At 39.2% G+C, this 15664-nt stretch overlaps 1 protein-coding gene and 1 long non-coding RNA gene across 2 annotated transcripts in view; one reads left to right on the top strand and one right to left on the bottom strand.

Annotated features, from left to right (window-relative positions):
* Positions 1-6345: 6345 nt before the first annotated feature.
* LOC146512859 (uncharacterized) lies at positions 6346-9200 on the bottom strand. The gene is made up of 2 exons (XR_014875879.1): positions 9064-9200; positions 6346-8982 (listed from the first exon to the last, which is right to left on the bottom strand). It is a non-coding gene; the product is annotated as an uncharacterized LOC146512859 (long non-coding RNA).
* Positions 9201-9516: 316 nt separating this feature from the next.
* The window catches only part of ankfn1b (ankyrin repeat and fibronectin type III domain containing 1b), a 153546-nt gene continuing 147398 nt past the window's right edge, over positions 9517-15664 (top strand). The window contains exons 1-2 of the mRNA XM_085171475.1: positions 9517-9653; positions 15568-15660. Of these exons, the coding sequence (XP_085027601.1) occupies positions 15644-15660 (17 nt within the window). The 5' untranslated portion in view covers positions 9517-9653; positions 15568-15643. The remainder of the gene's footprint in view (positions 9654-15567; positions 15661-15664) is intronic.

Genomic DNA, 15664 nt, shown 5'->3' on the forward strand with positions numbered 1-15664 from the left:
ATGAACCACATCTGAAATGTTTCGGACCGTTGGTAGAATCCACCCAGGCCAGTGAGGCTGATATTGCAATGCAAAAGATATGATCTTCAGCTTTACAGGCATAGCAGTCTGACCACTGCCAAATGAGTGAGTAACACTGATTAGCTCTTCATTATAGCCATGTTAGTGGGCGGGACTATTAGACCAGAGTTGTCAAACGTATGCGAAATAATTTCATCTCAATTATTAAAGGGACATAAAATGCTACACATATAGAGGCTACTTTACATCACCGAGCCCTGCTCTCAAAAACTCACATACATGTAACACTGTCTGTGAAGGTGGATTCAAGAAACAAGTGTTTAAAGTTAACGTTTTAAAAACATGTTTAGCGCCATCTTCTGTGGAACGTGGTTGGTTGGTTGCGGCTGATAGACTTATATTAATTTATGTTAGCTAACTAGTGATAGAATCCATAACCCAGTGAAAAAAACAACACTAAAACTAAAAATCGGTTGAATGGATCACTTTTGTGCTGTCCTTAGCAGCAACAATGTGGTTTTTTGTTAGACATTTACTGTCTGTCTCTTTAGCAGTAAATGTCTGTTTGTTGTTTGGCTAGCTGCACTCAAACGGGGAAATCCAGCTGTTAGTCCTAATGTTCGAGTTTGTAAAGCACCAGTGCCTATCAGAGGGGAGAGGGACAATATCTGGTTTAATGGGATTCCCCTCCAGTTTTGTTATTTAAATATAGACGAGAGGTATCCACAGAAACATCAACGGATCCTCTTGTTCATCCGATGGCACCTACACAGACATGTCGGGAGCAGAAAAAGGACATCTCATAGAACCTGAAAGGGCAGGTTTCATCACACAATTCATTAGATCAACAGCAAAAGAACACCAAAACTACACTTCACATCTGAAAAAGATTGTAATGAATCTCCTACTCTGTCTTGTTTCCACCACAATAGAATCACACGTCCTGCACAGCTCTATTTCTCAGTGTGCTTTGAGACCAGTTTTCCATCAAACATCTCTGTTTTCTGCACTATTTACTTGCATACTACACACTAGTCTACTGCTGTGTACAATGTTGTCGGTTGGTGGTTTTCTTTTCGTGTTTTCCCCAAAAATTCTGAAAAGAAAGCCTAATTTCTGCTTTTCAATACTAAAGAAATTTTTAACTTTTACAAATTATGTCAAATTGCAAGACAATTAGCTATGTCTCTAATAAAACCTCTGTAACTTTTTCAAACACAAAGTTTGTTTTCACTTTCTGCTCTAGAAATTTCTTTTTTGTAAAAACAAAAGAAAAAAAACCCTCCTGAAAAAGCTAAAACTGGACAGTCTTGGCAACAAGCTACTAGAATGTCATGAATGAACGTGAATGAAAGAAGACATTTCTCTCATGCAGATACCTTTGCAGATTTTAGAAAAACATGGGGGGGGGGGGGGGGAATGTAAGCTACTTGAGGAAAAAAACAAACAGCTAGAAGAGGAAAACCATATATTGAAGCATGAGAACGTAAACCTTAACAATGCACACATCCAAGTTGAAGTACTCGAAAAGAACAGAAGTAATTTCAGAATAAAAAATATCTGGAAGAGATGCAAGAATTGGAGCACAAATACAAAGATCTGGAAGAGAAGAATAATCTTTATGCAGCCACAAGAGCTGGAGAGCATAAAAAGTCAGCATGCACAGCTGGAGGAAAAAAATAAACAGCTGGAGCACGTATACCAAATAATGGAGGGAAAGATGCATCTGGAAGTGGCAGAGCTGGAAGCGAAGATGAAAGATGCACACACAATACATGATACATCATGATCATGATACACATGACTACAAGCAATTTCAGCAAAGCAAACAAATGGAAGAAAAACGAGAACTGCAGCAGAAATGTAAAGCGTTTGAGATGAAGAACCAACAGCTGCAGAACAGAAATGCAGCAGGAGAAAATAAAACAAGTGCAAGATTACGAAAAACTGGTAAAAAAAAGCACAAAGAAGTGGAGGCCAGAAATTCTGAAAAACCCAAAACATACAATGAGAGGCAAAATATAAAAAAAAACCCAGAAATTCAAAAGGACAAGACAGAACAGCTGCAAAATTATGCAGTGTTGTTGCCGAAGAATAAAATAAATAATGTAGTTTAAAATAATAAACTGTGGAACAAAAACAGAGCTTGTGGAACATCAGAAGAAAAAGAAAAAAGCTTCAGGCTCTTCAGATCCACATCAGGCGAGGAGGAGGAGGCCAAGAAAAAAGCAAAGAAAGGAAAAAGAAGAAAAAAATAAAATGGGAGAAAGAGCCGGAGAAAAAGAAAAAAGGCTCCTGGTCCTGGGTGACCAGAAACAGGAAACATTCTGCTGACAAGAGTGCGCATGAGGCTGCTGGGGGTTCAGCTCAGGGTGGACAACAGTCGCTTCCACATCCCTCCTTTCTCCACCTGGCCTCCATTCCATTCTGTTCCACTTCTCCATCTCTTCCTCCACCTCTCTTAAATCAACGCTCACTGATCTTTCTCTCCATCATCATCCATCATTCACCATATCCACCTTCCAACTGTTAAATCTCTGTTTTCTTGCATCCCTCCATCTCCTTCACCTTTAACTCCGCCCACCCTGTTTCTGTCTCTCTCTCCTCTTTCCGCTCTTTCTCTACGGGCAGCACAGAGGCTCAGTGGTTAGCATGTGGTTTTCCCTCCATGTTTCTGTGTGGAGTTTCTGTATTTTCCCCGTGCTTGCGTGGGTTTTTCGCGGGTACTTTGGGTTTCCACCCACAACACAAAAACACAAAACATAGGTTAAAGTTAGTGTTAGGGCTGGGTAATAATAATAATAATAATTATAATAATAATAATAATAATAATGATCCTCTTGTAAGTTGCTAAAACTATAAGTGTACTTTCAGGGTGTAGCACCGCGGGAAAGAAGGACACCTTTTTGGGAAATCATAAGGATGGTGCAGCATTTCCAACCTTTCATCAGCCTCTAGAAATGATATCAGTGATGAAGTTACTTTGGTTGATATGGTTGATGGATTTTCCCCATTAAAGAACAGAGTCGTCAACATATAATGTACACATCAGATTAAAATGAGAGTTGGGCTTTGACAGAATGTTTAATTTTAATGGTCTCAAATCACTTTAATGAAACCAACAAAAACAACTTAAAACCTAAAAACATACAAACATGGTTCACACACACGACAGCTGCATCCAAATAGGATTTCCAATCTCTGATGTACTGTCCTCTCATTGTTTCTGCTCAATATTATTATTTCTCCCATTTCAGAATCCAGACAACAGCAGAGAACATCTGGCAAAACTGTGTCTCTACAGTTTTTTGGGGGGATCTTCCTCACATTGTTTCCTGGGATTTCTTTGTTGCTGTGTCTCTGTCTTTCTTTAACAATATCAGTTCTCACTGATGAGTTCTAACCTCGATGTCCAATTATCCTGCACGCCTGAGATTCATCCATTCATCAGCATCCTGCAAAAGTTAAACCTTGTATCTCCTCATCATGCTGTGACAGATTTGTCATGCGTTGTTTTTCATTTCAGCTTGTTTCCACTTGTTCATTGAGTTTTATGGCCTGGTGAGGACTAAATCAGGGATACCAAACTCATTTTATATTGTGGGCCACATACAGCTCATTTTTATCTTAAGTAAGCCATTTCTCCACGTGATAAAGTGGTAAATAAGTTTAACACCCCTGTATTAGAACAAGAAGCAGAGCTTTGAAATGTCCTTTAAGATGCCTGGAGAACTATACTCTGCTTTTGGCTTATATATGATATTTGCATGTGTATTCCATGGAAATGTTCTTTCAGATGGATAAAAAAAAAACAAGAATAAAAATCGTTTAAACAAACACACTGATTAGGCATAACATTATGACCACCTACATTAAAATCAAAAACACTGATTATCTCTTAATCATGGCACCTGTTAGTGGTTGGGAGAGCAGGATAAATGGGCAAGTGTAAGAATTTCAACAAGTTTGATAATGGCCAAATTGTGATGGCTAGACAACTGAGTCAGAGTATCTCCAAAACTACAGCTCTTGTGGGGTTTTCCCAGTCTATCAAAGGTGGTCTTTGGAAGGAACAGAGGTGAACCAGCTACATGGTCATGGGCGATCAAGGCTTATTGATGCATCTGGGGAGTTAAAAGGCTGCCCCGTGTGGTTGAATCCCAGAGACAAGCTACTGTATCTCAAACTGCTAAAAAAGTTCATGCTGGTTCAAATAGAAAGGTGTCAGAATACACAGTGCATCACAGTTTCTTGTGTATGGGGCTGACCCCATTACAGTGACCTCATTACCAGATCCTGACAGCTTGGTATTAGGCTTGTAAGGATAGAAATCACTCTTGGTGATGATTATATTATGCATTTCTTCAAGACAAATTTTGTGTAAGTGTACTGTGGTTCTAAACAGAAATTTAGAGGAGTTCCTGCGCTGCAGATCCGGAGTAAGTGGGATCACCCTTAAAAACAACCTTAAGCTATGTTTTCTATGTAGCTCATATGTAGTTCACATGTAGCCCACATGTAGTTCATGTAGAAACTATGTAGCCAGTAGACATCACAGAATGTGAGATAGCATGTTCATGATGGTTAAACATCTAAGATAATGAGAAGTTGAAAGTACCTGAACATAGAAACTGGACAACAGGAAGTATCAGTGTATTGTAAACTCTAACTCTGAGTCACACATGGTAAAAGTTTAATTAGAGGTAAATATCCTTCCCATCACCATAAAATGACATCCCCAAGTTGTTCTTGATCACAGATGCAGATGTAAGCAATGTGAAAAAAAGATCTAATAATTTAAACAGGTGTTACTGAATGACAAACTATTAAAAACTAAGTACATCCTTTCTGCTTCCATAGGAATTAAGTGGGTAAGTAGCAGCCAGGTGCTGCTAATCAAATGCACTTGATTAACTGATCATCAACAAGTTTGAGCACCTCTATAAGCAGCAGCATTTGGTAGTATATTGGTCTGAAGCATTCAGGTGTGTGTTAATATAATGATTAATACCAAATGGTTAATAAAAAACAAAAAACCAAGCACAGCATATCTGCACGAACGCCTCATACGAACCGTCAAACACGAGGAGGAAGGTTGATGACTTGGGTTTGTTTTTCAGCAACAGCACCTAACCACCTCGCAGTCACTGAGTCAACCATGAACCCTCTGTATCCCAAAGTATTCTAGAGTACAATGTGAGGCTGTCTGTCGCGACAGCTAAAACTTAGCTGAAACTGGATAATCCAACAGGACAATGATGTCAAGCACAGCAGCAAATCTACAACAGAATAGCTGAAAGAGAAAAGAATTCTATTCAATCTCCATTGAAATGCTGTGATGGGACCTTAAAAGAGCAGTGCATATACAACTGCCCGCAAACCTCAATGAACTGAAGCAATGTTGTAAAGAAGAGTGACCCAAAATTCCTCCACAATGATGCAAGAGACTAATAGTCATACAGATGATTACTTCAGTTTTTGCTGCTACAGGTAGACCTACAAGCCTGTACAAAGTTTTTCACAGGAATACAGAGTCTTGTATAAGCTTTCTTTTTCACCTAACCATAAAACATATAAAACAGCCAATAATTTTGCCAAAGGAATTACAAAACCTAAAGTACATGAACTGAGACTGTCTTTGTTGTTTATGTTCAGCCTGTGCATACTGTAAATTGACTGTAATAAAATTTTTCTATAATTGCTCTATATAGAAATAGTCAATACATTTTAAAACCTTGAGTTAGAGAAGGCTGTAGCATATATAATAATACCAATGATGCATTTTATGGCATCACTAGGCCCTTTTATATGCCAGATTCTGTTTCAGTGCCCAGCAAAGTGTGACAGCTTGTGTTTTCTGCTGTCACACTTTGCTAACTGTAAGACTAAAGTCACTTATAACTGTGTCCTTCCATAACCTCACCCAGCTTGCTGTTCCTGGCAACGACGCATTGCCTACATATAACAACTGATTAAAAACACGATGATTACGGAGGGGAGGCTGATAACAACCTGGTGAAAGATGACAATATCAATTGACAGTGAAGAACCCTTGACCCTGACACCATGGCTTCTACAATAAAAAAAACAGATTTACTCTTATTTTAAATAAGTATATATTACATGGCATTATAATTGTTTCAAAAACATTATATTGGTGATGGGTCATTATGAACATTAGAACAATTTACTGTTGTTTGACTTAGACTTACAAGTCTGGAAGCCTAATGTGGCAGAGACCATTCTTACACATTCCCACTAAACTGAAACTTTGAAGGGAACAAAATAAATTGCAATACCTCAAATAAGGCTGGTTCAAAAAGCAAAGAAAGGATATTGGTCGGATATTGATCTCCTGCATTATTAGAGACTTAAACGCTAACAGTCAGGTGTTTCATGTATTGTCTGCTAGACAGTCCTAGACATATTCTAATGTGCTATATAAATGAATCGGAGCTCTGGTAAGAAATATTGATAAATTAGTTGACTTGCTGTACAGTTCATTTTGCTAACAGATTGTTCAAGAAGTCTGTTTTATATACTGACATTCTAGTTTTTTTAATAGTCGAACTAATTAGCAAGTATCTGTGCCTGTTCACTGAACCTGCACAGTCTGCTGACAGATCTTGTTAACCAAGCTTGATTGTCCCCCCTTCCCTTACCCCCCAAATTAAAATGGCAGTAGCCTTAAAGATACACTTGAGGCCACATAGAAAAGTGGAGCCCACAAAAAAGTGGTTTCTACATTTGTGTTCTAATGTTACTAATGGAGAGCCTTGATGTGTTACTTCAAAGAAGTCTCATTTGGAGGTGAAAAATATACTTTTCATTTTTTGTACGATAAATTCATCCATCATATATTGTCTGGAAGAATCTTCAGTTATTAAGGGCTTTCTCTTAATTCATCAGTCAGCTGCATGTGGTTCCCCCCGTATATGATAAAGGCATTCATATCAAACCGACAGTGAGACACAGAAGCTTTGCAGGATTTGATGTTTGCCAGACGAGAATGTTATTCTGCAAAATCCTGGATTAAAAGGCAGGAAATATGGTGCAGAGGGTTTCTTTTTTAAATATGACTTTAAAAAAAACAACGCATTCAGCTACTTCAGCAGTGTTTAGGTTAAAATATTAAAATTAATGCAAAAGTAATTAACAACCAACAAAAACTACCATCAAGGTATGTTGGAGGTCAAATAAATCATCCCAAAATAAATAAAAGATTGTGATTATGAGACAATAAAGTAATGAATAGTGATAAAGTCTGCTCCCAGCAGCTAGGTGCACGCACACTTGCTCCATCCACTCTCATGTAAAATATTACATCCAAGTCATAAACACTATCAAACATGGATGCTAGCTAGCTTCCTGGTTGATTAAATTAAGCCAATAGTCTAAAAACTTGCATTCTGCTGCAAGTCCACCAGATGGGGAGATATGGTTGTAAAAAGATTTCCAGTCCTGTAGAATTCTATGGGGTAAATATTTTCTTTGTTGATTGCTTCAATTCTTGAGATTATTGTTATTACTTGGGAGGGAATCGTGTTTAAGAATGCACTGCACACCTAGCCTTCAACCTTTGGTAAAGTAATTTGAACACTGTAAGATTTTGTATAGTCCTGTTTATGGTATTAGTATCAGTGCCAGCTAGTGGCACTCTGATGCTATCTAGTGGTTAACAGTATGAACCATGTTGGCTCCAAAACTTAATGTTCTTTTAAAATTAAAGATAAAAATATAAATTTGTAAGTAGCTACCTACAGTGTAATTATGTACTTTGTGATATTTGACAACTTTGCATACCATATCTTGTCATCAGACTCCTATTATTGCTGATCTACAACTTTACCTCCATAAAGCTGGTCTCAGGAGGGACTCTGATGACTTTCTTTCTTATAATTTTGACCCTAGTCTTTATTGATGCACACTCACAATCACACCTACAGCCAATTTAGAATCGCCCAGTAACCATGGCAGTAAGCTGGAGTATGTGGAGAAAACCCACACAACTACAGGAAAACTCCACACAGAAAGGGTAGAAAGCAGAGGAGAAAATGTGTTTGTGGGAGAAGAATAAGACAAGAGGAGGTGTGTGTGTGTTTCAGTGAACAGGAGATGGGTCAGCTAAAGGGTCAGATGGGTGTCTCAGGTCCTGTGTCAGGTTTTTGCTGCTGCTGTTTTGTTTTTTTGTTTGTTTTTGTTTTTAAGGCAGAGACCTCTTCTTTTATCCTCCACTTGTCTAGTTTCTTCAATTGACTATACCAAGATATACCAAGTTCTTGGCTAAAAGGTCTTTGAGAATCACTTTAAAAAAGAACTACCAGTTCACGCCGGTCAAACTGTTATGTATGGCATTATTTTTTTTGATTCAGTGAAAGGAAGGGCTCACTAGTTCGCTCAGTCTTTGGGAGAGCAGAGAGAGCAGGTGTGTGTGCATGTGTGCGTCTGTGTGAGGACACTTAATTAAACATAATCTTATCCTTTTCAATAACATCATGATAATACACACAAAAGCTGGTGAGTGCACTTCAAATATTTGTGTAAACATATTACACATAATATACAACATGATTGTTACTTCCGTACAATTGTGGGCATTTAAATTAAAAACAAACAAAACACACAGCTAGTTTTGATTCAGTACGCTAAACCCTAGCATGGCTGGGTTTACCCTTTACAAAATGTCTTGTGTTGATGAGTTAGTGAAATAACTTTATCACTGTGTCTTATGATACAACATACATCCTCTTTGTTGTTGATACTGGGTGTAACCGTGTATATCTTGCATCTGTCCATTACCAGCTATTTTATTTTTTACAAATCCAGCCAACTCTCAAGTTAATGTGCTGTTTTCAATCTGACAAGCTTCAGTTTTCTGCATTCTCTTCAGCGTCCTCATACTTATCACCACACTGTGCCAGTGTTGCTGTGGCCCTTCCACTCCATCTTAGTCTGCTGTCCCTTTAAAACAGGGGAGAGATGTAAATGTCTTTGGAGTAAAGGGTAGCATGTGAAGCATTCACTTGAGTGAGTCTGGATTACCTCTTTTAATGTCTGTGTCACTCGGGTTGTTTGAACAAGGAAAGTTCAAAGGATTAAGCCGATTTGCTAATGAAGAAGCGGGGCAAAGTCTAAAACCCATTAAACTCTTATTAATATAATTGTCCTGTCCGAAATCAATCATCACAATTGACTCTGGCATGGAGACGGGGCACAAATAGTGGCTTCGATTTTGCACAAAAAAAAAGCGGTAAATGTAATGGGATTTAAAAAAAAAACTCGCTAATTATAAATAGCATACTGTGTAATTTTACGGGGGGTAGAGACATGTTGCCACCAGCAAGGAGACACAAAGTTGAAATCCGGTGGATCACAGTGATTTATCTTCAGGGTTGAGCTAGGCGGAGCGAAGCATCCCCCCCGATAGACAGAAGCAGGCAGTCCGGGGCGGAGAAAAGTTACAGCTTGGTGGAGTTGTTTCTCGTGCTACTACGGCTCGCTACACATTACCGGTGTCACAAACTAATTATTTAGAACACAGTGACAAAAGCTAAGTAGTCGCTTGACTCTAGCTAACAAGAACGGCACCCGGGAATAGTTGAAAAGGAAACAAATACTTCTTCGACAAGAAGGTATGGGAATGACTGCATCTTACACTTTTTGTCCCCACTTGTGCACTTGTTCGCTATTCATTTCCTTTCCGCTTAATATCTCTGCTTCACTGTTTTCTGGACGATTTTTTTCATTTAAAAAATCTTAGCTAGCCCACTTCAGTCAACTTTTTGTGGGTGTATTGTTTTCAAAGGCCAGTGTCGGTGCGTACACACAGTTGTCATGACAATGCTAGGGAAACCCTGCGCGAGGCACGTTGAGAGACACAAAAGGACCCCGGCTTAGCTTTGCTTTTAGACTCTTTTTTTTTTTTTTTAAATTAAAAAACCCCAAAGAGTGTTCTTTTTTTGTCTTTTACCCGTCAACGAGAAAGATATAAAAAAAACCAAACAAACAAACAAAAATAACAAAAAAAAAAAAGCGGCTTTGTCAACATTTATTTATTAGTATCCTGTGTCAGTGGAAAGAGGAGCACTTCGGGGGAGGTAACGAGGTCAGAAGGATATGTGAAATCTGTTGGGCTAAGGTGTGTCCTGTGTTTATATGAGGCAGATTGTGACCCTGCCAGTCAGGAAAAGGATGCTTTTAGTCGGCCCTTTGCTGCTTTATGGTCAACACACATGTGGAAATGACTGGCTTCTACAATACAGAGTGAGCAACACACAATTGTCTTAGGGGAAAAGGAAAAAGATGTGTGTGTGTGTGTGTGTGTGCGTGAGAGAGAGAGAGAGAGAGAGAGAGAGAGAGAGAGAGAGAATGGAAGTAGTAGCTGTGTGAATGACAAAATAAATACATGTGTTACACTACAGTATGTTTGCATTTATGTGTAGATGGTAGGAAACTGAGGAGTGGGTAACATTAGGTGGTCATCAACTTACGGGCAGGGGTTTTTGAAGGTGGGTGGAGGGTAACTACAGTTCAGTCATACAGCAGACACACCAGACGGAGCAAATTGGGACCTACTGGCTGGAATGAAGCTGGCAACACGCAGGATAGGAAAGCTTTTCACTCAAATGACTCATGGTTATGCTTGTTTACAGTCTTGTGCAAGGGAAGTTTTCACTATTCCAGGTGCTTAAAGATGAGTGTCTCGTGAACTGGTGCCATGCTTGTCATTAAGTGCAGTGCCAGCGAAATACTCTAACATTAGTAACCTCTGAATACAGTCCAAGCTGTGAGTACTAGGATCCCTAAATATACCTTTAAAAGAATAATTATATTCCACAATAGTTCTCTCTTTATGGATATATGAAGGTATGAATTTATTGGTGCCTGTTCTCAAAGCTTCCTTGACTGTCAGTGCAAAAGGCAAACATATTCATGGTTAAGCCTTTAAAATATAGTACAGAAGAGCACCACTTGTGCTAATCTGAAGCAGGCTGAACAAAACCTGGAATGAATGCATAATGCTGTAGTTTTAATAACAGGAGCTATTACAGTTGCATACTTCCTTTCCTCAATAGGAATCATGCTTTCAAAGATAATGCATGGCTGCATCGATCATTTATCCTCCCTTGGATCTGTGGCAACCTTCCGTCTCTGCTTGTGTGTCGGGGCATGCAGCCGCATCACCTCAGCCTAGCTTGTGCCCGTAGGGCCTGGAAGCACATTTAAAAAAAAGAAGGGAAAAAAAGAGACACTAAACATACAAGCACACACACTCATTCACACACTCATGCACACGGGGGCAACATGAACAAACCTACATCAAAGATACATCTGTTTCTTATGCATGTTTGATGGGACAGGCAGGCAGCGGCTGGCTACTGCTCCTGCTTACCGTACAGCATGGATCAGTATGCATGACTAGGTGGAAGGAAAGGAAAGGTGTATACCGGACAAATATGTGAAAAGAGAAATAAAACATGCCGTTTTTAAATGTTGCTTTAATCTTTTATCATCATACAGTAGGATTATCAAAATCTAGCCAGTGCTGGCAGAACTAGTGAGCGATAATAAAGCCGAGATACCAGGGAGTCAATAACACTTTGCTCTGTTGTGGAGTCGTCTTTTGTTCTTGCTGTTTGATGTATTGTTGTTCTTTTTATCTGTGAACAGCTGGTATAAATTGCTTTGTCTGGTTGTCTGTCTGTTGACCAAACTCTGCCATGCTGGGACACAAAAACTCAATCGACTGGTTTCCCAAACAAAGAGCATAAGGGCATTTATGCTCGGTGGAAGTCTCCATTTATTTTTGTTTCTTTATCACAGTCAGTCCATTCCAGGGCACATTAGTCTCAGTTTAGCACGGTTTGCCACATCAGACGTAAAAATAAAAACAAACTAATAACTTCATTGCATGTCATGTAATCCCAATGTCCTCCTCTGTGATATCAGTATGATGTATTCAGTTAAAAGTAGGAACTTGACCTTACAGCACATTTCAGCATCCGCTGTCTTTTCTTAGCCAGAGATTTCCTACCATCAGGAAAAGATTGGCTCCTAATCCCTGTATTTTTTTTTTATTTTTTTGGACTGCAGTAGATCTTGGCACAGGGAAATAAGCGCATCAAAAATTTAACTCAAGTTCACCTTCCAAAACATTCAGCAGTTTGGATCGAGGCAGCATCCCGTCGATTCAATCCGACAGTGTGTTTTCCCTCTTGCCAGATGTTCAGCTTAATTAACATGCAGGCTCGGGGCGAAAGATGTGTTAGCACCCATATGCAGTTTATCCAGGTGCTGCAGCTCTGCATAATTGCCTGACATTTACATGAAAACTATTGATTAGATTCATGTGCATTGTACTGATTCAAGTTGAGCTGTGTATGTCTGTGAAGGTTCTCAGTCATCCAGGTCATCGTAGTCAAAGGAGCTTGCAAAGAAAAGCGTCTGGACTTCTTTAAGTTCAGACGCTTTTCTTTGCAAGCTCCTTTGACTTGAGCTGTGTATGTGTGAAGAAAAAGAAAAGAATAACTGTCACTGTAGACCTGCAGCAGCAACTTGATTAGTCAATTACGCCATCACAGGAAATCAAAGAGCAACTGTTTTAGTAATTTAATTGTTGAGTAACAGTTACTTATTTAGAAAAAACCTTCCTTGGTACCATATTATAAATCTCAGCCTTTGTGATTTGATTCATTTTTTTTTCTTGTAATGCTTTTTGCTAATCTTAAACACTTATTTTCTTTTAATAACCTTTGGAAAGGTCACCTATACTTCTAATAGATCCACTGCTGTACTAAAATCCTTTATATGCTGGAAGTCCCAAATTATCATGATTGCAGTTGGCTCAAATACTACAGCTTGACTCTTCACTGGCAAACATGAGCGTGTCTGCCCTAGTATAGTAATATTGGCAATAGTATAGGATTAATTATAAAAACATTTTTGCTTCTTTAAATGTGCCTAAAAGGGCTATGGGGATCTTTTCCCACTAAAGACTTTCAAAAGTTGACTAAAAACTAGTCTCTTTCAAGCATATTCAGATTGGGCTTAATCTCAAGGAGTACCTTAGACCTATGGTCTGGGTTTCGCAGTTCTGAAACTGAGACCAGATTTGCTTGTTTTGTCATTATGTGCTAGTTTCCAAGTTTTACCTGACATATTTTCCTGTATGTTTATAGCTTCACCAGATAACAGGACATGGACCCTTTTCTTTGTTTCATGAATCTCCAGAATTTTCCTTGCAACTCCTTTGACTCTTTGCTTATACTGAGGCTGCTAGCTTGTGGCTGGCTCTGAGCTCTTGATAGCTTTAGCTTTAGCTACTCTGCCTTTGTTAGTTTCTGTTCTGCTGTTTGCTGTTTGTTTTCTGCTGTGTGAAGGTAATTTAAGTGTTTGATTTGGGTTGCTGTTCTAAACATTCAAAAAAAATTTGAGAATCTGTGTTGAGTGAGGACTCACACTGAGGACTGTCTGCCTGTGTTCCTGTGCTTGTCGTGCACAGGCTTGCTAGCTGATCTTTCAGTCACCGGTCAAGGCCGATAACACTGGCAATCAGTTGATTCTGGTCCCTGGCTGGTCAACCAGGGCATCTCTATTTATCATGTCATCCAGTGTTATGCTTGCTTGATTGTTTTTTTGTTGTTGCCATCTAAACACTACTAACTTTAACTGAAGGTTAACTAATAACAACTTTATTGTTTTCCTTCTATAAATGAACCCATAGGTTTAACTACATGTAATATAAAGTAAAATTACATAGTTATCTACAGTAATGATAGTATTTACAGGGTATTTTTGCTTTACAACAGTGTTTTTCACTAATAAAGACAGATAGACATCTTTAAATGTACTCTAAGCATAGTACATAGTACACAGTTACATGGATCTTTGGGTCTTTGGACTTGCCAGAAAAAATGTCTTTAAGTGTTTCCTTGCAGTGTACAATGATCTGTGTTTTATAACATCATATAGACAAAGTTATTGATAGATTAATTGAGAAAAGAAGTGTCAGATTAAGGAATAAAGAAAATTTAAAGACTCTCATCATCCACTGGAGCACAATCAGGACACTACTACAGAGAGCCAAGCCCACAGACACAGTGGCCAGGGAAACAGAGCAACATCATATCAAGAAGGCCCTGAGTAAATGTGGTTATCCCAGCTGAGAAAGCTTCAGGCGATCCAGGAGAGAAGAAGGACAACTGCTGTCTAAGTGAAAACCCTTAGTGATCCCTTATATGTCAGGAATATCGGAACAGTTAAGACACATTTTCTCTAAGCACAGCATCTCTATGACTTTCAAACCCCAAAACACAGTGCACCAAAAATTGGTCCACCCCAAGGATCATGTCCCCGGGCACAAACAGAGTAATATAGTGTACGCTGTTAAGAGTCAGGAGGATTGCTGTGATTTATGCATCGGGGAAACCAAACAACCTCTGGCTAAGTGGATGGCACAACACAGAAGAGCTAACTCATCATGCCAGGACTCTGCAGTCTATTCATACTTATAGGCGAGTGGCCATCCTCTCTGATGAGGATGTACACATCCTGGACAGGGAGGAACCCTGGTTTGAGCGAGGAGTCAATGAAGCCATTTACGTGAAAAGGGAAAGACCATCTCTGAATTGAGGAAGGGGCCTAAGGGTACATCTGTCACCATCTTACAATGCTGTGATTGCAGCCATTCCCCCACTCTCTGTGAATGCTACTTACGGCCATTGATCAATGGTCTTTGATCGGTGGTTGTTGATCAATGGTCATGACAAATTGCATATTAATGATCAAGAAACTGACCATTGTTCATCAGTGGTGCTAGTTTTAGTCATTGTGCAAATGTACTGTAAGGTTGGGGAAACCTGCAGTCAATGGAGACTGAAGAAGTCAGTTGGATGAGCGACGAAACGTTTCTCCCACTGAAAACGGGAACAGAATTAACTTTTTGGAAGTCAGTTCCATTGCTACACTAAATGTACAACTCATGTAATTAACCAGTTGTAAATGGATGTAAGAAAAGACCTGATAGTCCTGATCGTGTTTATGGGCTTTAAACACCTATTCAGATTCATTCTAGATGTGTAAGTAGAAGGCTGCGATACTTGGTAGTAGTAGTGTAACATTCAGAGAAATTCACAAAGGACACAGAAACCAGCCCTATGCTCTGTTTCCATCATAAATCACACAGCATGACGATAACATTGAAACTCAACACCTCAAGATCTCACTGGGCTTGAGAGGCCCTTAAAAAAACACGGAGAGGTTGACAGATACAGAAGACATGCAAACTACAAGACCGATAGCTTGAAGGAAAAATCACCTTCAGCTTTAAAATGAATGATGATTTTGATGTATGACTTAAAGATAGGCCCACATGTGCTTGTTCAGCATTTCCCTCTGTTTTACATTGTTTACAGTGTGCTGCTGACCTCAGCTTCCTAACTGGGAAAACAAAGGAATTTCACCCTACTGTAAAAATAACTGTCGATAAATACAGGCCTTTTCTTCTAATGCACTTTCGGGATAACACACTTATTTCTCTGCTTCCAGGAAATAAACAAGTGGGTGTAAAAAGGAGGACTACAAATCCCCACCTGGGGAGCCACTGGAGCCTCAGGGTGCTGGAATGGAGCAACTCATAGAGTAA

This window comes from Neolamprologus multifasciatus, chromosome 8, assembly GCF_963576455.1.
Source record: "Neolamprologus multifasciatus chromosome 8, fNeoMul1.2, whole genome shotgun sequence".
Classification (NCBI taxonomy): Eukaryota; Metazoa; Chordata; class Actinopteri; order Cichliformes; family Cichlidae; genus Neolamprologus; species Neolamprologus multifasciatus.